This window comes from Pinus tabuliformis, chromosome 3_1 (genome assembly GCF_031772625.1).
Source record: "Pinus tabuliformis cultivar Carrire ecotype Pingquan chromosome 3_1, CPIR1, whole genome shotgun sequence".
NCBI classification, from domain to species: Eukaryota; Viridiplantae; Streptophyta; class Pinopsida; order Pinales; family Pinaceae; genus Pinus; species Pinus tabuliformis.
The window spans coordinates 402,449,441-402,472,472 of NC_142301.1; the positions used below are offsets into that span (position 1 = coordinate 402,449,441).

At 33.5% G+C, this 23,032-nt stretch overlaps 1 protein-coding gene across 1 annotated transcript; it reads left to right on the forward strand.

Moving 5' to 3' along the window:
- The first annotated feature begins 7,970 nt into the window (after window positions 1-7,970).
- Window positions 7,971-8,895, forward strand: LOC149187432 (uncharacterized). The gene is made up of 2 exons (XM_089412815.1): window positions 7,971-8,301; window positions 8,426-8,895. The coding sequence occupies exons 1-2, from the start codon at window positions 7,999-8,001 to the stop codon at window positions 8,807-8,809; spliced, it is 687 nt and encodes a 228-aa protein (XP_089268941.1). The 5' UTR covers window positions 7,971-7,998; the 3' UTR covers window positions 8,810-8,895.
- Window positions 8,896-23,032: the final 14,137 nt, after the last annotated feature.

Sequence of the window (23,032 nt, forward strand, 5' to 3'; positions counted from 1 at the left end):
GTAATGTCAGTCATATTTCTTAACGAGATCAAATAACCATTGTCGCACTCCTTACTATGGGCCAATACCATGGTAAAGACCACTGGCATTCATGGTGTGTATTCTTTATGTGACTTTTCTTCACAATAGTTATGTATGTACGTGACCTTTCTTCTTAGAGCCCTACATTATCTAAAACTTTACCTTTACCATCCATCTATCTCAGAACTAAAATTCTTTTTTCCATATCAACTTTATCATTTGTATCACTCAACATAATTATCATGTTATCATAATGTTGACATCTTTATCAAGTAGGTTGCCATCAAGGACAACACATTAGCCATAATGCCAACAGTATGTGTAGTGTTTGTGAGGTTATAATGGTTAGGGGTATTTTTATTAGTTACTGATTTCATCATTCATGGGTAAGTATGTGTGAAAATATGATTATGTTATGCGTGACATGTTTAGGTGGTTTTGTAGCCCTAGGGACAACCTATGGCTGAAGGAGGTCAGTGCTTAGGACATATATGCAGGAAAAGGTAAAAATATGTGTTCATCATCCTATACATGGTTCCCGAGAGATTTTTATAAAGATGTAATGTATGGGTATCTCTTGGAGAAAATACAAACCCTCATAACATGGCCACACTATCTGTGAAAATGACCTTTGAAGTTGCAGTAGGGTTAAAGAGTGAAATAGTGAAATATTCAATGTACTAGGATGCAAAAACAAAATCTTCTACACCAAATATTAGCAGAAAACATGAAAGATTAAAGAAAGGGAATCATGAAAATGTGGAGTGTAGTTTAAGGTTAATTTTATTAAAGATACACATGAACTGTGAGCTATTTAAAGAAAAAGTAAATCTGTTTAATTGAAATAGCCAACAACTTCTTTACACATTTTCACAGGAAGAATAATAGATAATGACTTACAGTAAAAGAAAGAACACATGTCATGTTCAACATATAGTTGGAATTATCCAGAAAATTCTATTACTTCTCCAAGAAAGTCTAATACATTACACAACAAAATCGTTCTCTCTAAGGCCAAAATTCAGATCCGCAAAACTAGTCCCTTCATGTATTTTTAAAGAAATTCTTACATTGAAGATAGTTACAAAATTGTTAACTATCAAAACTAATTCATAACTATCTCTAGTTTATTTGGTCCTTGTGAGGACTCAAAATACTAAACTATTTTTAACTTTAAAATTATAAAAATGTTATATTTTCTCAAAATTGAAAATAAGTGCATTATTATCATTCAATAACTTGAGACTCTTGTGCAGGCTCGCTTGATGAAGCTCCATGTTCCACAACTCAAACCTTTGGTGGGGACATCAAATTTTAACATTTATTCCATATTTCTAAGTCAGGAGTTGGGAATTGCACCATTATGTTGTAAGCCATCCTTATATTTGTTACCTTTTTGTATGTTGGCTTCTCATAAAACAAGGTTTTAATTAACCACAACAACTGAAAATCCCTCTGTAAATAGTTCACAATTGTTGTTCCTTTCAGAATTGCAGTTCTTTCATGAGAAGCATTAATTTTACTTTTGGCCTCCACCAGCAAGGTTTCATATTGTTTCCAGGGAAGTAGATTTCCCTGTTGGTCCCAACATGAAGGAAACCCTGCTCAAACTCTATTGTCAAAGTTGGAATTAAAAGTTGTCACTGAATCCTTGAACTCCAGTAGCCTCCTCTCTACATTCTTCCTATATATGTTTTTTGGTAACATCTTGCTTATTTCTGACACCATATAGGTTTTCTCCATAATATCCATTGCCTTCCACTCCAGAGAAGACTTGGAATTTAAAAAGTCAACATTTTTTTTTACTAACTATGCACTCTATTGTGACTGAGCTTTATTGGTGTGAATAACGAATTCATAATATCTGATGATTGCTTTCTCTTCAGTCATGACTACCATATGATCCTAGATTGCATTGACCTGCTAAATAATGTCATTCCAGATGATATCTCTTGCTTGAATAAGAGACATATTTCCCTTTAATTTCTCTTTCAATTCCTTTACTTCATCACAAGATGATTGGTAGTTCTTGTGATGTTGGGTTGCATTTTCTCTAGCCATGTTTAATTGTCTCTGTTTGTTCTTCAACTTCTCCTTTGTTTCATCTAGATTCTTTTGAATTTTCTTTAATTCATCCTCTGAAATTTTAAGTTTTGTCATAACTTTGGTGAGCTTCTTAGTGGGATCTTCAGAGTATGGTTGCACCAAAATTGTGCAAACACACTTCTCTATCTTCTACTGTAAATCTACACTAAGCTCTTTGAAAGTTTCTATTTCCTTATTTCTCTCCACCAATTCATGAGTTAGAATCTCCTTTTATTTTTCAATTTGATCCAATTCTAGAGCTAAAACATGTTTAGTAGTAGGCAATTTTAACTTCCTCCTCAAAGATTGGATTTTAGATTCTGCACTTTGGATCAAAGTTTGTAAAATTGTTTTATTCTCATGATTCACCCCAAGCTTAATAATCAAGTTCTTTAATTATATATTTTGAATATGAAGAGCTCGAGAGTTAGCTCTCTCCAATTTTAGCTGATCAATTACCTTGCCTAGTAAAGCCTCTATTTTTCTTGCTACTAGTGATGATTTACTGAGATCATTGTAAATTAATTCTCTAGTGTGCCTATGCAGATTTCTCTTGTCACGAAAGGGGATATCTATTGTATTCATAGAGAAAATAACTATCTTGAAATCTTCTCCAGAGGAAATTGATTGTGAAACAGGATAAGTAAAGGATAATTTCAATTGATTTATTTCCAAGTCCATTGCTGACAGAAGTATAGTTTGATAACCATGGATGGACTAAGGCTCCAACTGTGTAATCACATTTTCCTTGATTTTCTTATTTCTTTCTTCAATCTATTCATAGGCATCCCCAAAAACATTGATGGAACTATGTTCTTCCTCACCAAGAACTAGATATGATGGTGCACATTTTAGTTCTCCTAACTACAGGTGAAAACCCACTTCACTGGAAGGTATCTCCATTAGGTGTTCTAATTGTGCTTCTCCTCCTTGTTTTCTTAGATTTTTTGCACTCTGGGAGTTTTCTCCTTCAAGATCAATGACATTTTCAACCCTTCTTTTCAATCCCTTTTCTATGGGGAGAGGGGTTTCTATTTCCATGCTTTTCGGAGTTTCAATCAAGGCACCATTTGCTAATTTCTTCAATTCAAGCTTGGTTTCGTGTATATAAGGGGCATAGGAATTATCTACTTACCTTTCTAAAATGATCTAAAGTGGGTCATAACACAAATTTTGTCCTTGTTGGAAATTCATTGCTTATAGCAATTTTTGAGCTTCGTTAGCTACTTGTATATTATTAACCATGAATGGGCCAACAGTCCTGGGAAATTTGAATAAATATCCCTTTTTGGCTAGAACAAAATGTATTTGATCCACATTCAGGCTTTGCTTGATGAAATCCAATGAAAATATACTCCTAAGCACAATAGAGGGGAGCCTACAAGGAAAAAATCTGCTCCATACAATATGATTTCTACAGTCTTCTAAGAGGAACCAATCTCCCACCTTCGGATATTTACTCATTTGTATTAAAGATTGGGCCTTTGGTAAAATCCTTGTTATTAACAATTATGTAGACAATTGACATGGAGGAGGAAATGTAATAGGAAAATACCTCATTATTTGGTTTGTTTCTAGCCAAATTAGTCCAATTGACAATTATTTGTTTCTGCTTATTTACATCAACAATATTTATACCTAGATCCATAAACTTCTCAACATGTACATACAGAAAGAGGTATACTAATAGTGAAGGAAATCTAAAACATCCAGTAATACTGAAATTAAGGAGTTGTGTATTAATGGAGTGCTCCCAAAAGGCTGAGGTATCAAGGACTATATCAGTTTGCACCATGAGGTGAAATATCCCTATAGCAGATAGTCTATTATTCAAGTGTCATCCCTTCCAAAAATTCTCATGATAATTTGCAAAATAGATCTGACACTCTCAGCAAATCACACTACATGAAATTGGTTGATTATGGAGGTAGAACTACTTTTGGGGAAAAATGTAGCTATATAATTTATTCTTGTCCTCTTCTGACAGGTTCTAATAGATTAATAGGAGGGTTTCGTCAATGAAAAGGACATAACTGTCTAACTGAGGAAAATCAAAATATTAATGAATTAACAATGAGGTGACTTGAAAAATGTTCTCTCCTAGAGAATTCATGACACAGCACCATTGAGGATATAGGGATGACATCAATAAGGTGAAAAATTCTAGGAAAATATACATCTACGAAATAATAGCAGAAAGCAGGTCCGACTTGACCAACCTAGAGGACACTTCTAACGCAGTTTGACTAGAAAGGACACTATGGCGAATTTCCATCAAATTAATAGTACAAATAGGGTAAAACATGTTGTGTTCCATGTCCATAATAGGTATTTGTGTTGAAGAACCCGAGAGGACAACTTTCCTTGTCATTTTGAATTTCTTTTAAAAAATACACAGAGTAATGCAACTGCTTAAATACATGGTGAATTTGCAGAGGATGCAATTGTAGAGTCAATGTTGTTGAACCTAGCAACAATCATCGTAGAAACAATAGTTAAAATGACCAAATTGGGTTAAAACGAGGATTTTATAAATAGAGAGCAGGGAGCAGGAAAAATGAAGTTATGAGAGTATGGACAAAAAGTACGGAAGCATGACATGGAAGATAACGAAACAAGGTGACATGGAAAGGATGTATGAGTTGGCATGATGAAAGCCGATAGGGTGATGACGTGGAGTTGCTGACGTAGGGACAAGGTCGCTTGTTTTTCACTCACTTTCCGTAGAGACAATGATAAGGCGAAAACCACTTACTTCCCCAAGGGGCACCCTTAGCAATAAGCGGTGTTGCAGAGGAGTGATGTGCAGGTTAATCTCCACCATAGATCACAGGAACGATGGATTTGATTAGTTTTCCTATAGGGGCATATTCTTGAGTATCGGTCAATTGGTTTGTGATGTCAAGTTCCCTGTGAACAAGGCCCTGATCCTTGCAATGATATCGTGTTTCACAAACTTCCTACTTTTTAACCTTTAATCTGACATCAAAGGCTAGCCCACTTGTACAAATGTTATATTCCCTTGAAATCTTAGGTCTGCGCCAATCTTAACATCCAAATATTAGAAGATAAAGTACATGTACAAAGGGTCTCGTGACCTATATTTCATCCATTTTCCCTCTGTAATATATATATATATATATATATATATATATAGATATATTCTGCATGTGATTTTTACAATTTTCCTTTTTCAGAATAAAGAAAGTTGACTACAATAGGTGGTATAGTGGATATGGTATTAGAATGGTTACTAAGGAAGGCACAATTCTCAATTAGGAGGATTAATGTTTTTTTAATCATAATGGCTACTATTTAAATAATATTGACTATGGAATGAGGGGAAAATAGGTTTCTTAGGGATTCGAAACTTTGTAGCAGCCCATGGAAGCGTCATTTCCTCACCAACTAAACAAACAAGACATCATTAACATTATACCATTATTATTACTACTACTATTACTTATAACTTAGCGTGGATTATTTATTTTTATTCTTTATTCTTTTGTTTCTTTTTGTTAATATTATTATATTTGATGTTTATTTGGTATCATGATAAGGCTTAACAATGTCTTGAACTCCTACACCAATTTTTTCACTCTTAAATATGGATATTTAGACATTGTGATAGATGTTGTTTTGGATCTTTCATACATGTTTTAGTTATTCTAAAAGATGCTTCCTATAAAATCTTTAATGTTTAAATTACAATGATTAATCATAAAATTGACTATTTTGGAGCATTTTTGAGGTGAGGTGGTTTATCAATAATTTTTGGTGTGGTACTTCACTATAATTTTTTGGGGTGGTAAATCATTCAACATCTTGTAATAAGATTGATCCACAAAAAATGATGAATATCTTAAAAAGGTTGGTTTTAGTAAATTTGAGGTTGATGACAACTTATACGTCAAGAAGAGTGAAGATAAGGGAGGTTGATTGTCTTAAGTGTGTAGGAATTAATTATCACAATGCATAATGATGAGTTTATTATTCAAATGAATGACAAGTTCAAGAATTTGAATGAAAAACCTTGAAGATCCATTAGTATTTATCTATTAAACTACAATTTAGTATCCTCACAATATTTCATTTCACAAGTCAAACAATGTGTGACAAGTTACTGAAACAACACAAGATGAAATGTCACAATTACACCTATGGAGCAAGGATGTAGATTATCACAACAAAATGCATGAGAAATTATGGATGCTACAGTATCTCAAAAGTTGGTAGTTTGATTTACCTCACTATCATTAGAAAAAGTATTTCATATACAATGGGGGTGTTTTTTTGTGTCATGCATCCTTTGAGAGATGATTATTAGAATGCAATAAAGAGAGTTCTTATATATGTTCATGGCACAATTGTATATGGGATCCAATTCATATTAAGTGACTTATTCAATTAATTGCTTCAAATATATATTGTGTTGATAGTGTTAATACAAAAATATGAAATATTTATTTTAATATATTTAATGTCAGTAATGAGAATGAAGTAATGATATTGTTGTTAATTGTTAATTATTACATTACATCACACCATAATTACCAAGTTGAAATTTAAATTTTATATAACGTGAAAAAATTTTAATTAAAAAAATTTCAATTTGAAAAAGAAAATCATTATATTTACTAAAATTCATGGCTATAGTTTATAATTTTGTTTTATCATTTATAGTTTATAATTTTGTTTCATTATTTTTATCTTCTCATGAATACTTCTAGAGATCAATTATTGTTATCTTCTCATGAATACTTCGATGTATCAAATTGTATGAGCTTCCACTTACATCTTATTCTTTATGTTTTCATGGATAAATTAGTTAGCACTCTTTACTTTAGTTATTGTATTTGTTTTCATGGATAAATTAGTTAGCACTCTTTATTTTAGTTAGTGTATTTGTTGTGATATTAGCTTTAATAATAATAGCAAGAAGCAAACAATAAAATAAAATATCTTATGGAATACACCCACACAAACATGGTGGAAATACAATAGCAAAATTGTAGTGATTTTAGGTTTTGAGGTATAGTTCAAAATTGACGATTGCACAAGAAACAACATGCATGAATTACTTAGGATTGAAATGGAAAAAAATATTTTAAACTAAATTGTCACTAAAGAAATGAAATTGTTAAAATTTCAAATTCATTATCATGATTCGACAAAATTGAATATCTAATAATAAATACATTGCATGAGATAACATGATTACCTCATATAATTTTTCCACATCTCACTCCCTTTAAATTCAATAAACTAGTATATTGAAAATTTTAAAAAACCCAATATTTCATAATAATAATAGTAATAAATTATTATCAAATTAGTTAAAACAAGAAATATTATAAAAATATACATGGTTAAAATTTTATCTATATTATAAATATTTTTACATTTAATTTATGAAATATATATAATTAGTCTGACTAAGATTTAATCCCATTAAATTTTAGTTCAAACCTTATGAGAAGAAATTGAAAATTGAAATCACTAGCCTCTAAGCTCTATTGAGTTTTACACAATTCTATTCCATAGGATAGATCTTTAGTGATAGCATCTTCTATTCTGCCGATACCGCGTACCACCGGGCTACGCCAAATGGGCCCCGGGGTCCGCAAAAGCACAGCGTAGTCTTCAGTGGACAGTATGCATCACTTATTAAAACACGTGCTGGATTGTAATTTTCTCACGAGTGATTATTTTTCTACTCGTTTCTTGTCCCGTCGCAGTCAAGGAAGCGTCCGCCTCACAACATATGGAAACCGTGTGTGAGGTATGGCACGCTTCAAGGCACTTCAGATCACGATATAACATCACTCGCTCATCAGTTCTAAGTACTCTCTGGCTATCAAGCGGCCTCAGTCTTGCACAATTAATTCGATCATGGCTTCTGATTGCATGTCTTCGCATTCCTTTCCTGCAAGCAGAACAGTGTATTCGGATGTTTCTCAATGCGATCGGCAGGTCGATTGCCGAGTTACTACTTCCAGAAAGCGTCCGTCTGAAATAGATTTGGCCAACTTGCAGGACTATAATGATCTTCAAGAAAAAGTATGGCGAGATGTGGATCGTCTGATGAAATTTTCTAGTAAAGAAAGCCAAATACTTGCAGAACAATTGCGCAGGAAGCGAATGAAATCTTTGTGTACGCAACTGGAATCTCTGTTGCCCGCTTCTACTGCCAAGGTAATTACACCATTACACAACTTCCAGGACTCATACTGTCCTTCAAGGTTTTATATTGTATGTGCAAAAATGTTTGATAGTAAATTTGCCTAAATTAATTTTTTGTTTCTTCATGTTGATCCAGCATGACAGATGTGGATTATTTGAGGAAACAATCAATTACATTAGAAAGCTCGAGGAGAATATACATCAACTGAAGCGGAAAAAAGACAATCTGGTGGCAATTCAGTCTGGAAAAATAGCAAACGAAAAAATGGAGATTGAAGTTGCTGTGGAATTTTATGGCAAGGAAGCAATTATTAACATCACTAGCCAAAGAGGGCCGAGACGCATGTGGAAGATTCTGGAGGAACTTGGAAATCATGGTGTAGATGTAGAGACGTCACAGCTTTTTACAGGAGAATTCTTCGTGCTTGTATCTTTCCATGGCAAGTTCAGAGACAACATTTCCCAAAATCCCTTTCAGATCCAGACTTCTCTAGAATGTAAACTTAAATTAACTTATTGAGTTGTTGTAATATGCTGTTGAAAATTACATTCAGACGGTTGGAGATTGGTTTGCTGTGATGGATGGTACAAATTACTTTCATTTCACATCTGGTTTCTATGATGACATTCTTCTAACTTAATTCTGAAAATCTTGATCATTTTCTTTTCCGCAAAATTTGTTGACAGCAACCATAATTTCTCTTTCTACAAACTTGTTGACAGCAACCATAATTTCTCATCATCTATGAAGTGCGTGCTTGTTTTTTCCATGGACAGGGACAATTCGTTTAAAATAGGGAATTTGGCCATAATAGTTTATATTATTGAAAAACTTAATTAAAAAACTAATAATTAACTTAATTTAAAAATCAAGCAATAAACCCTTAACTATGTGGCCAGACCCTGGAATAACCCATATCTACATTGAGATAAGCTCAGGTACATGTTGGATGCGTCTTACTATTGCTCAGATATATGTTAGATGCCTCTGCTTATTGATAAGGTCGACTAAATTATATGTACAGTAAATTTTGTTATTTCACAAATTTTTGGTTTGGAATTTTGGAATTTTTTAATAGACTGTGTCTAGATTGCAACTTCTATGATGCGATCGCGATTGGTTATCCCGACACGTCTTAAATTAAGTCAACTTATTCCATCTTATCGACTTTTATCCTTCATTTTTTCAAGATTATTTTATATTTACGAGTGCATGTGCTTAAAACCATATTTTAATGTTTTATTATGGTTCACTTTTTAATGGATTTTTTTTAAATATAATTATTATTAAATATTGTAAAGCAATGTCATGGATTTCTTCTTAACATAATTTTATTTCAGTTCTGCATTTTATCATTATCACTTCTAGAACTCTAATTCATTAAAGGGCATGATTACGAAGGGAAGGAACGATGATTATTACCTTAGTTGTTAACCTGCATCACTAAAAACATAAATTGAAAAAGGTTTTTATTGTTAATTGTTAGTGTTTTAATATTTTATTCATTTTACATTAATTTCATATTTTTGTTAAATACTTTGTTATAGTTTGCAAACTTTATAGAAGGGAAAACCTTGACACTGGGAAACAAATAGTGATATATATATATCTTAGGAGACGAAGAAATGGAGACGTAGAATGTCGCATGATAGGAATGTTAAACTTAGAACCAAAAATGATTATAACATTAACAAAGTTGAATTCAACGCATTGTAACCCAGTGGGACCCCTAACTTAGGCTCAGATCGTAGGTGCCAATTAGGCCGAGTAAGGCTACATGGGAATTTTTTTTTTTGTTTTCAATAGAGGAAATGGACATTTGACGTGATAAAGTTGTGGATGTTGTACATTGACGGTGTACCACGTGGTGGATAGAACAACTTTTTTGGAGGGTCAAAGTGGTTAGTTTTTGGGTGACACCTCACATTAGTAGAGGACGCCACATGGGATGGTGATGTCACCATGATGTCAACGTGACATAAACAAGACACAATGGATGAATGGATGAGGGTGATGTGGAGAATTATATTGACGTGGTAACTAGGCAACAAGTGGCATTGGTTTTGTGATGTCACTTGGTTTGCGAGCGCCACACAATGTTAACATGGAGTTTACATGGCGAGGAGCCACCTCACCACAAAACTTAGGTCCCTAAAAATGTTTTCTAGTTTCTTGCATGGTGGCGCACGATGTTGACAAAACCCATGATAAATGGGACCATGGGAGAGGAACATCCCCATTATTTGACATGAATATCCATGCCGCACCATAGATGATTGGAACATAACATTCCTAGAAGTATGGCCCGTTGGTGGAGTGACGTTATGGCACGATCATGTAACAAGCATCAAGATGGACCATGAGTGAGGTGGCAGTGCCACGTGGTACCATTTTGGTAGTATCATGTTGATGTGCCATGAGTTAATTGTCTAACTGCAAATGGGAATAACTTTCAATCTAGAGATCAAATTGAGGTATATCGTCAAAAAATTGTTGATGAGCTAGATGTGTCGATGTTATCCAAAGTGAGTTTCACACACTTTGGGTGAGAGAAAAATTTTGTAACCCCATTTCCATAAGGAGGACTTGGAGGTTGGGTTAATTGAAAGTAGCATCTCCCATTAAACCTAGATTAATCTAAAGGACCTGGAGGTTGGGTTAATGGAAAGTAGCATCTCCCATTAAACCTGGATTAATCTATGGGGGTGGGAGGTAGTGTTACATATTCACCTTTATGCACCTCAATTCTACATCCTAGTTTCTTGTATGCACTACGGAATTGTTGACCATTCATGATTTTTAAGTGAAGAAAATGTTTGTCTATGCTACTATTGATTGGAAGACACGTAAGAAGCAAATTATAGAGTAAGAGCTAAGTTGAAAAAAGGAGTTATAGATAATTGAAATATATATATAATTCTTCCCGCATTGGAGTCACTAGAATGAAAATGCTAAAAACATATTAAACATAAAATAGTCCTCATTAAGTAGTCCTCAACCTATAATAAAAAGAATAAAAAATTCAATTGGGAAAACACATTAATTCAAGCATCCCAACGCAAAAACCATTAATTCAAAATTCAATTGCGAAAACACATTAATTCAAGCTTCCCAACACAAAAACCATTAATAGTAAGCCATAAATCCTTTAACACAAATTTTAATGTTGATACTAAATGATTATATAAATAGGTATTGTAAAAACATAATTGGGTGGACTTCCCTTTTGCCAATATTCATATCATGTCATTAAAACCCACAATAAAGAACCTCACTTATAATTGTTTTCCTTTTATATTTGCATTGACAATCATGCAATCTATAACTCTAGAATAGCTCAGTTTGTGTTTAGAATCTTGTTTATTATTATCCTTATTAACTAGTTATTGTGTGGAGGCTACCCTGAGAACCAAGGCCTCATAACGATTCCAAGAACATAGATCTTTGCGCAAGACTCTCCACAAACGATTTGTTTTGGTGAAGTAAATGGACTATAAGTTCCTTACGTGGATCATCCTGATCAAATATGTGTTGAGAGCAAGATTTTTTATTGTTTTTATTTTGTCAATTACCGTCTAAGAAAGAATTACCACTACCATTTTGAGCTAAAGACTTTTTATTAATAAAAATACCAAAATGGTTGTTGTAATCGTATATAAAAACCATTATAAGGTTGTGATAATGCGATTTGTTTGGTTATTTTAATTTTTTATTAAATAAATATATAAATACCATTGCATATATGTGTTATGCATATTTTTCAATACGAAGACAAAGATTAGATTATATGTAAAGTAATTATAGTATATTATTTATATTTTCTAATTTAATCCTCAATGTCTGATTATTCAAGTTAATAATAATTCTAAAAATTGTTTTGTCTTGATTTAATGTGGGATTTGTGATTTAATGTGGGATTTGTGTTTTTAAGTTGCATTTTATTATTATTATTATGATTATGTAATTTTAAGGTTTTGTTAAGTCATATTAAATTTGTGTATAAAACTCTTTTGTTTGTGCACAATTATTTGACTATTAAAATTTTATATTTTCAAAAATCATATAAAAATAGAAATATTATAATATTATAAATTTATTTTATAAATAAAAACAAATATGGAATATCTATCTCAAATAATTGGAAAAAATGATGAGTATATGATGATGATGATGGTGGTGGTTAACGTCCGCTGAGACCAAACTTTGGTCTATCGGACCTAAATAAACAAATTATTTAGTTTGATATATTCTTGTAATGGTTTTCATTCTTATTCTTGAATGAAGTCTTGAAAAGTATCAAACGTTTCCCTGACTTAAGTAGTAGTAATAATAATAATAAAACCAATCAATTCATATTAAAGAAATCATTGCTATCATAATCCAATATACGAAATGACATTTTTCAACCCATTTTTTTCTCGTTAATTTAATCAAAATCTGGCAAACATTTTGAAAAAATTCCATTTAAGTTGGTCAATCTCCAGAATTGGAGTGCCTCATGGATTTTCCATGTTACTAAACCTATTTATACATTCAAAAATACATTTTAAATAACAAAAAGTCACAATCTTGTTTGAAATTGTATAATGAGATTTCAATGAAAAGGACATTTCCTCTGTATATTAAAAGTGTGCATGTATATAAACCCCTTCCTACATGCAAATCATTACCATATTCAATTTTGCATTGTTTATCCTCACCCTAAAAATTTGCAAACTATTGTTTATCCATCATGGAGAATGATGCTTGGGAGGTTGTGCCTAGACCTGAGGGAAAATATCTTATTATCTCTAGGTGGTTGTATAAGGTGAAAAATGCAGATGATGGAAGTGTTGAGAAGTATAAGGCCATATTTGTGGCCAAAAGCTTCTCACGGGTAGAGGAAGTTGATTATGAGACATTTTCCCCTATGGAAAGATATTCTTCTATTAAGACCATACTAGCATTGGCATCATATTTTGGGTGGAAGATCGACCAAATGGAATGTTAAGTCTGCCTTCATGAATGGAGTGGTTGAGGAAGAGATCTGCATTGAGCATCATAAGGGATTTGAGACATTTGACAGGGAGACACATGTGCGTAAACTCAAGAGATCCCTCTCTGGTCTCAAGCAGGCACCTCGTGCCTGGAACACTCACACTGATTCCTATCTTAGTGGATTGGGTTTCACTAAGAGTGAAGTTGATGTCAATATCTACTACATTTTGGTAGATGGAAGTTTTCTCATCTTATTCTTACATGTAGATGATTTGATACTGACAAGAGATGAGAGGTTGATCCAGTATTGCAAGGAGGACCTTGCAAGAGAGTTTTAGATGAAGGATATGGATTTGATGCACTACTTCCTTGGTTTGGAGGTGTGGAAGGGAGATAGAGAGCTATTTTTTAGTAGGGAGAAGTAAACCTCTGAAATCCTATAGAGATTCCATACGAAGGATTGCAAGCCCATGGATACTCCTCTACGTACTAAGATGAGGAAAGAGGATACTTCTACAAGGGAGGAAATAGATGACACTATCTACAGACAGTTGGTGGGGTCCTTGACGTACTTGGTGAACAAAAGGTCTGGTATTTGTTTTTCATTCAATCAACTTAGTCAAGTTATGGTGGAGCCTACCAATCTTCACTAGAAAGCAACAAAACATGCTCTTAGATACCTTAGAGGCATAGTAGATTTTGGTTTATGGTACAGGAGGACTGATGATGTGAAGCTCCAAGGCTTCATAGATGCACATTAGGCAAGGATTCCATTATATAGGAAGAGCACATCGAGAGTTATCTTCAGTGTTGGGTTAGAAAGATTTTCTTTGTATAACAAGAAATATAGATCTGTAGCACTCAGCTCACCAGAGATTGAGTATATGGTTGCTAATCAAGCAGCATGAGAGGTTATTTGGATGAGGAAGATCATGGTTGGTCTCTTCAGCCACGGGATGGATGTATCAAATTCTATGAAAATATAGTGTTTGATGATAGGTCCAAGCATATAGACATCAAGTACCATCACCTTAGAGATTGTGTGCAGAGGAGGATCATCATGTTGCATTACATTCCCACAAAGGAGATGGGTGAAGACAATTTGACAAAGGCTTTATCAAGCGACAAGTTCTAGTTCCATAGGAGCAGAATATGGGTGGTTTAGAGGCCCTTTCTTGCTAAGAGAGAGTGTTAAATTATAGCAAGAAAATGCTTCATTTGAATTATGCCTTAGTCAAAAGGAGAAATTTGATTTTCCACATCAGCAGGATGACTTGAGTTGTAATTAGCAGCAGTGACATGGCCAAGTAACTTAGTTAAGTTAGTCAATTCGAGTTTTTGGGAGAGAAGTAGATTTGTGCATGAGTTGATTACTAAGATATAATAATCTGGTGGAGTTATAGTTAGTGAAACTCGTCTATCTAAGCTCTAGTCATGAATAGAGTCAGTAGCAGTTCAATTGAGTAGTTGTAACTATTATTAACTCATTGATCTCTCAATTAACTAATAAATTTACTAAAAATAACCCTATTCATGCATGTAATTCAAATTTCCTAGTAAGGTGGAGGAAAAGGCACATTGTAATTATCAATTGTATGCTCGTTTGAGTGTACAGGTTTTACGTTGGAGCAGGTAATCAAATCCTATAGGATTTGCGCAAGGAAATAGGGAATTTCCCTACCTTTTAGGAGCTAATTTCCTCAAGGATTGCGTAAGGAAATAGGATGAAGTTTGAGGCATATTTTGGCTAGGTGTTGGTCAGAGTAGGAAAAGCAGGTGGTGATTAGTATTGCAGTGCAGGTTGAGCTTCAAGGATTGAGGTTTTCATTGTAATAGATCCATATTCTCATTTGATTTAATACAAAACAAAGGAGGGGTTTTTCCGAGTTGGGTTCCCCTGCAAAAATATTGTTTTCATTGTGATTGAATGGTTGCATGTTATTATATGGGTTTCTATTGTTTGTTTTCCTTTTTGCAGATTGAGTAGAAGAAATTTACGCTTATTGTTTTCACTCTGAATTTATTAGCGGATGCAAATTTCGAGCTATTTCTATAGAACATAGATCTTTTTGCCAGAATTGAATAAAGATTAGTCTTTACTCTCCACAAAGGATTTGTTTTGGTGAAGAAAGTGGACTATAAGTTCATTATCTATGGATCATCTTTGGAAACATCTTTGCAAATATGTGTTTGAGAAGAAGATTAGATTTTTTGTATTTTGTCAATTACAATATAAGAAAGAATTAAAAATATAGTTTTTAGCTAAAGGCTCTTTATTAATCAAAATACAATGGTTGTTACAATGGTATAATGCAAACTTTTTTGTTATTTTAACTTTTCTTTAAATAAAGATATAAATGCCATTGTATATATATGTGTTTTTCCTATTTTTCAATATCAATAAAAGAATAATTTGAAGAGAGAGACATAATATTTTGAAGAGCGAGGTATTAAAATATATGTCAAGTAATTATAACATATTATTTACATTGTCTAATCATCATTGTTTGACTATTTAACTTAACAATAATTTTTAAGATTGTTGTCTTAATTTATAATGCTTTTATTCATTTTGGGATTTGTGTTCTTCAATTTTTTAATATGTTTGAAGGATTTAATTTTTTAATAATAATAATTTGTATTTCTCAGTTAATCCAAATACTAAATTGGTGTATAAAACTTTCTTGTTTGTGCATAACTATTTGACTCTTAAAATTTAATATTTTAAAAAATTATATGAAAATAAAAATATTACTATATCATAAAATTGTTTTATAAATAAAAAAATATATATGAAATATCTATCTCCAATAGTTGAAAAAAAATATTAGTATATATTCTTGTAATGGTTTCCATTCTTATTCTTGAACAAAGTCATGAGAAGTATCAAACCTTTTCCTAGCTCAAATAATGATAATAATAATAAATCAAATCGAAACCAATCCATAATATAGAAATTGTTTCTATCATAATCCAACATAATCATATATATAGTCTACTAATAGACGTAATGACATTTTTCAACCCAGTTTTCTAGTTAATTTAATTAAAATCTAGCAAATATTTTGAAAAACTTCAAATTTAAGTTGGTTAATTTGCATAATTGGAGTGGCTCATGGGTTTTTCATATTGCTAAATCTATTTATACATTCAAAAAAAAAATTAAATAACAAAAAATCACAATCTTGTTTGAAAATGTGTCATGAGATTCCAATGAAAAATCCATTCTGTCTATAAATCAAAAGTGTACCTATATGTAAAACCCTTCCTACATGCATTGTTTATCCTCACCGTGAAAAATTGCAATCTGTTAAATAGGGTGGAACTTTGACTCTGAAATTATTCAGACAACCCACCAAAACCTGAAATATCTAAGAAAATCCTTGGTACCAGAAACTACGTTGTTGGTAGTAAACTACCCACAACAACTCAAAATATTTGTAGATCACCTTAATGGTCATAGCAGGGTTGGAATTTGATAGGAAAAATACCCATCATATGGCATTTTTCCCATATTTGATGTTCAAAAATTTTGTATTACCATTTCTCGTGATGTTTCTTGAAATTTACCAAACGTATTTTTGACGTGTTATTTTTTTACGAAAATGTTATTAATACCAAATGGACATGTTCCATATGGATCAGGGGCCTATATGTCACTATGTTTGCTCATACATAATTATCGATTCTTAGGAATTTTCCAGTAGCTACCCCACTCAGGTTCAAGCTCAGCTCCAACTTCAGCACGATCCACTACTCTGACTTTACGACTCTCGAACTATGAACTCTCCAATGTAGTTAATGAAAACTGCCAATATGCATTCATTTCCACCACTTCTTGGTCAAGGAGTTCAAATTCAGTAGTCATGCATTTAAATTTTTGAAATGAAATGAAAAGTATGGAGTGTATGCTAATCATTATTTTGATGGAAGCAACAAAACAGAAGGGGGTTATCTAGATGGGATTCAATGTAATGTAGATAGGGTTTGCACCATATATTGAGCTACATAGATTATTTACCATGGAATCCAATATGTTATAGATCTAACCCAGAAATATTATAGATCTGATATGAAAATATAAGATGATGAAAATAACCTAGAAATAATATGAAATGATTCTTTATTAATATCAAACCCTTAAGGTAGGGCAACACCATACATTCACTCCTTAAGGAAGGAGAACACTCCACAAGCCATATGCCTGTTCATACAATAATCCTTGACTATTCTTCACGTGGAGTCTCTAGCCTCTATATAGGCCTCATACATACAATACCATGGATCATTACCATGGTTCCCTCATACCATCGACTAATACCATGGGCCCATTACATTATTACTAACTACTTGTGGTCCCTTACATGATATGGGTTAACCACCTTATTTATTACTATGGCCCATCCCATTATTACATTATTACCTTGGGTACCTCCCTTGGTACCCCATATTATCCCCCCTAGGTATATAACATTCCACCCCCCTAAGCATGTTTCGTCCCCAAAACATGGGAAGAACACAAATAATAAGATCTACTCAAAAGAGTAGTCCACTGGTACCATGCACGTGCATCTAGCCATCCAAGAGAAAGGTGAACCCCCGATTTTGCTGGTGCCTCACTCGCGTGAGATGGAATTTGACTGTGGTAGCTCTTCTGTGTTGCTGTGTAGTAGGCGGATCTTTGCTCCTCTCTATCTATCCTGCGAGGTTGTTGTCCTTGTGGCTAATTGGTTGCTAGCTTGATGGTTGTCTTGCAGGGTGATGTGGGTGATGATATGTTGAAGTTTTAACCCACGGTGTCTTTTTATTTAATTCACCCCTTACTGGAGCCTGACTGTTATGTTGTGGTGCCTGTTGCGGTGTCTTATCTTCCAATATTACTTCAACCACTGAGCCCTCCTCAGATGTATCAACACCTGTAACCTTTTCTGCTTCAGCCTCTATTTGTGTTTGATTATCGATCATCACTGGCTCATCATCTAATATGTCAGACCCTGGAACATCTTCTGCTTCAGCCTCCTTGGACTCTACCTGTTTATTAATGGAAATATCCTGTAATGTAATTTTCTTCTTTTTATACCAGAGCTTCATGAATTTCTTCTGTACATTAATATTGATAGTACCCACTGATTCCATCCAAGGGTATCCCAAAACAACATCCATGTTATCCATATCTGAAGCATAAAAATCACCATGAAACACATACTTATCCATAGAAAGCTTCAAATCCTTATAAATTTGAACATCCTTATCATCAACTTGTGTATTTTCAATGTGTTTTGTTGGAACTTGCAATTTTTTTGCCAAATTAACATTGATAAAATTATGCTTGCAACTAGGATTGATAGAAACAATGATCTTCTCTTTCTGAATTAATCCATGAACCTGCAATAAGGATATACCAGTAGAACATAACCCCTGACGTGTCTCATTCTTTTTTCTAGCACAAGACCATTTGTCCATAAAGAGTTTTTCAAATTCTTTATCCGACAAGTCGTCCAACTGTTTGATGCCAAGTGAGTTCCACCATCTGGCAGCCTCTTCTGTCAAATTAAGCCGTACTATAGCTTTCCAAAATATCCCATATTTGGACTTTCTTTATATGAATTCTGCAATAGTAGGACCATTGTCTTTTCCTGTAAAACATAGAGTCGCCATGAAGAGGGTTTTGAAAAAATTCACTTACTTGGAGAAAATTTGAAACTGTCACAGTTCCGTTAATATTGCTCAGAATCCCCATTATGACCTGTTTTTGGAAATGGAACAACCATTCTGCATCTGCCCATGTGATAGAAATCCTGATCCAGGCACTAGAATTTCAAATCTGCGCTGCAACTCTCCCACCGTCCTCAAAATGTCTGCAAAAAAGAGCTGATTTTAAATCAGCGATATCTCCCTCATCCGGACTCCGATTCGACTGATTTGTTTTTTGAATTTGGGTAATTTTTCACAAAGAATCTAGATATAAAATTAGATTTTGCAGATATTGCACCAGGACATCCATATCTGCGCCACAAACTCGCTGTCCTGAAAAATTGTCTGCAACCCCACTGATTTTTAGATCAGCGATATCTCCTTCATCCGGACTCCGATTCCACCATTGTTTTTTTGAAATCGGCTATTTTTTCACAAATAATCTATATCTGCAAATAGATTTAGCAGATCTTGCACCAAAACGTACAGATCTGATCTACAAACATGCCACCCCTGAAATCCTGCAAAAAAAAAAAATCTCCACTTTTGTGCCCAAGAAAGTTCTCTGATACCACTTGTTATAGATCTAACCCAGAAATAATATGAAATGATTCTTTATTAATATCAAACCCTTAAGGTAGGGCAACACCATACATTCACTCCTTAAGGAAGGAGAACACTCCACAAGCCATATGCCTGTTCATACAATAATCCTTTACTATTCTTCATGTGGAGTCTCTAGCCTCTATATAGGCCTCATACATACAATACCATGGATCATTACCATGGTTCCCTCATACCATCGACTAATACCATGGGCCCATTACATTATTACTAACTATTTGTGGTCCCTTACATGATATGGGTTAACCACCTTATTTATTACTATGGCCCATCCCATTATTACAGTATTACCTTGGGTACCTCCCTTGGTACCCCATATTATCCCCCCTAGGTATATAACACAATAGAACACGAGATGTGCTCATTGTGTCGCATATTATTCCAATGCTTGTCATTTTTCATGCGCCTTCTCTACTAGTTAAAATTAACTTCCAGTGGAGGAGATCAACTTCCACATTTGAGACTTCTGGACTCTAACAAATAACCTATTCGCTCTCAATTGGGACAATTACCATACTCTTCACCTAACCTTAAACCTATGAGACCGAACAACTTCATTGGTGGTGAATATGGACCAAAGTGATGCAACTTAGTAACTTGTGGTTTTGATTCGTGAACATGGATTAAGACTGAAGGTATAGCACTAGATGTTTATTTCATAATACATGTCACCATTCAAAATGTTTATTGATGATTTGGCTACTAGAAAAATCTAATTGATTCACTAAGAGAGAGCCCCCAATCCACTCCATAGCCTAGGCATTATTGGATTCCAATGTCTCATATTTTCAAGGAGAGTGCAAGAAACACAGAAAATGAGGATCATCATCGTGTAGATTCAATGGTGTTGGTACCTTTCACTTCCAAGCGAAAAGAGGGCCATGATATTCCAACTAAAGCCAATCATAAAGATTCTATAACTCTTGTACAAGGTTCAAAAATATCTCCAGGTACTCTATTATAACACAACACACTATTTTCTGTATTTTGTTAATCAGGATAATTGTTAGTGATATCAAATCTCATGAGATGATTTGGATGGCCACCTCAATGGATTTTATAAGAAACTAAATATGTAGCTTTTCACGATTACTAGTTGTAACATAACAACTTCCTTGACCTTGCGAGATCTTTCTCATGATGTCTTCTACATCTAGATCATGGCTTGGACATCCCCCGATGTAAGAAATTTTCTATGTGACTATTCTTCTACTCCAAGTTGTGAGCCATAGCTATTTCAAATCAAGTGTGGACTACATACTATATATAAATGTATGCCAAGGTGAAAATGGATAATTAGGAGGACCACAAAGTGATTTATTTCTACTATAGATCCTGCAAGGCATGACACAATATAAATTCCTATAGTGCAAATCCAAATCCAGATGTGAAATAGTCCACACGTAGAACCTATATTGAACACTAACATCATGTCGAATTTGGATTTGTGAGAAAATTTCCAGGTAGACCTCCCTCTTCTGAAATATTCACATGTTCCTAAGAGTAGTGGGTGTGAGAAGAGTATGATCCAAATATCCTCCCAGCTAGGATGGAGAGAAAGAAAAGGGTTGGGGCAACACTACCCATTTTCATCAAGGGAAGGCACACCAAGAGGAAAAGAGGTACTAGTTGGTAGGGCTTTAACCTTGTTATTGATTATTACTAAGAAATTCGTTATTCAAAAGGTATGTCACCATTCATATTTTTTTATCTAAATATATTATTGATGTAACTCATCTGTAAATATGTTATTGATGCAATTCATCTAGAAATAGTATGGAGTTTCAGAAATTACTGATTGAGTGGACATTCTATTCACTAAATAGAATTTAATTTTTTATCAGTGAATAATAAATAAAGGTTCATGGTGAATTAACTAGTAATAAAAAATAATATATATATTTTTGAGAACAACATAGTTTATAGCTTACATAAAAAAATAGCTTTAGTAACAAAATTCGAGAAATTTTATACTTCTAGGCTTCTACCAGATATTCCATTGTGAAGATGAACTTGTTACATGTTTCTCTATTTTTCCTCCAATTTTTTACTAGGGTTTTTGAAATTCAAGTTTGTGTCGGTTTTGTTTTTCCTTCAAATTTGAAATTTTGTTGTTTAATTTTAATGAACTAACTATTAAGATCCCCAATTCCAAAGGATGGACCAATTTTTTTCATGTTCAATTACCTTTGAGATGTAAGTGGTTTAGGGTGTTAATATTTCCAAATGCTTATTTGGAATTAGGGAAAACTTTCAATGCTAAATATTCAAGTCCAATTAGATTCCCAAAAGAACTTGGAAGCATGTGCAAAAAAAGCATTTTTAAAATCTATTTCCTAGAGGTTTTTTAGATTTCCCAATCAAGGAGAGAGATCATTTCTTAATAATTTCTTAACACTAAGTGTTTCAATTAAGTATTTCATTCATCTACATCCTGCACATGGGGAAACCTGAAAGAGGAGAGAAGATACTCATCTCTCACAATTGGTGAGGCAACAACAGTGTTTGCATTTCAACTATCAGGAAAACATCAATGATTATTTTCGGTGAGAAACTGAAGCGTAACAACCGAGGAAAGAAAAATAAATATACTTATATTCACGATCTCACAATACTCTTAGTTCCTTCCCTTCCACTTCCAAAACTTTTAAATTCTCCATGGGAATCTAGGAAGGAGGGGAGTAATGTGTACACTTGTACTGACGGATCCAATGTAGTTGTGGTGCCCGCGCCCTTCTCAATATCTATTCTAAATAATCACCTTTAGCCGAGACAAGTTGCAAATTCAAAATGCCACAAAAATGGAAATTATCTAATAGAAACTTCATATAGATCCCAAACAAACACAAAATAATAAGTATATCACCGAAGTGGACAAATATATCATATTGAAGCAGACTTATATATATATCGGATTGCGGAGCTCAAAAGGTTTTGGATTGCCGAGAACTATTAGAAAGTGTAATTTGATGACTGAAGCATATGCATGTGGATTAAAATGCCTATACCTTTGTAAATTTTGTGGAAGTTATACTCCATCTGCAAATGAAGGATTTACCAACCTTTGTCCATAATCATGACAAAAGGGTAATTTTTTAATAATTTTTTATTTCTGAAGGGTTAATTTAATTTAGAAACTTCATTTTGGAAGGGAAAAATTTTAAACAAACATCAAAAAAAAAATTGTGTGATGGGTAAAGATCAGGAATCCAAATTCCAACCCTGGTTTCATGTTTCATGTGCAACTATTTGCAATTAAAGGCACGTACTTTGTGTCACAGAAAAATTTTGAATTCATTAATTGTGTATATATCATATAGCATGCTTCGCCCAATTGGAAAGCGTAACATATAAGAGAACTTGATCACTACTCTCTATCTATCATGCGGCCCCAATGCCCATCTCTTATCGATAGCTTTGATTATAGCATGATGCGTCCCATTGTTT

Excerpts from the sequence above, each read along its gene's own strand:
- LOC149187432 (XM_089412815.1), top strand. The coding sequence starts at position 7,999 with ATGGCTTCTGATTGCATGTCTTCGCATTCCTTTCCTGCAAGCAGAACA. Across the intron at positions 8,302-8,425 it reads TGCCCGCTTCTACTGCCAAG|CATGACAGATGTGGATTATT; the intron begins GTAATTACACCA and ends ATGTTGATCCAG.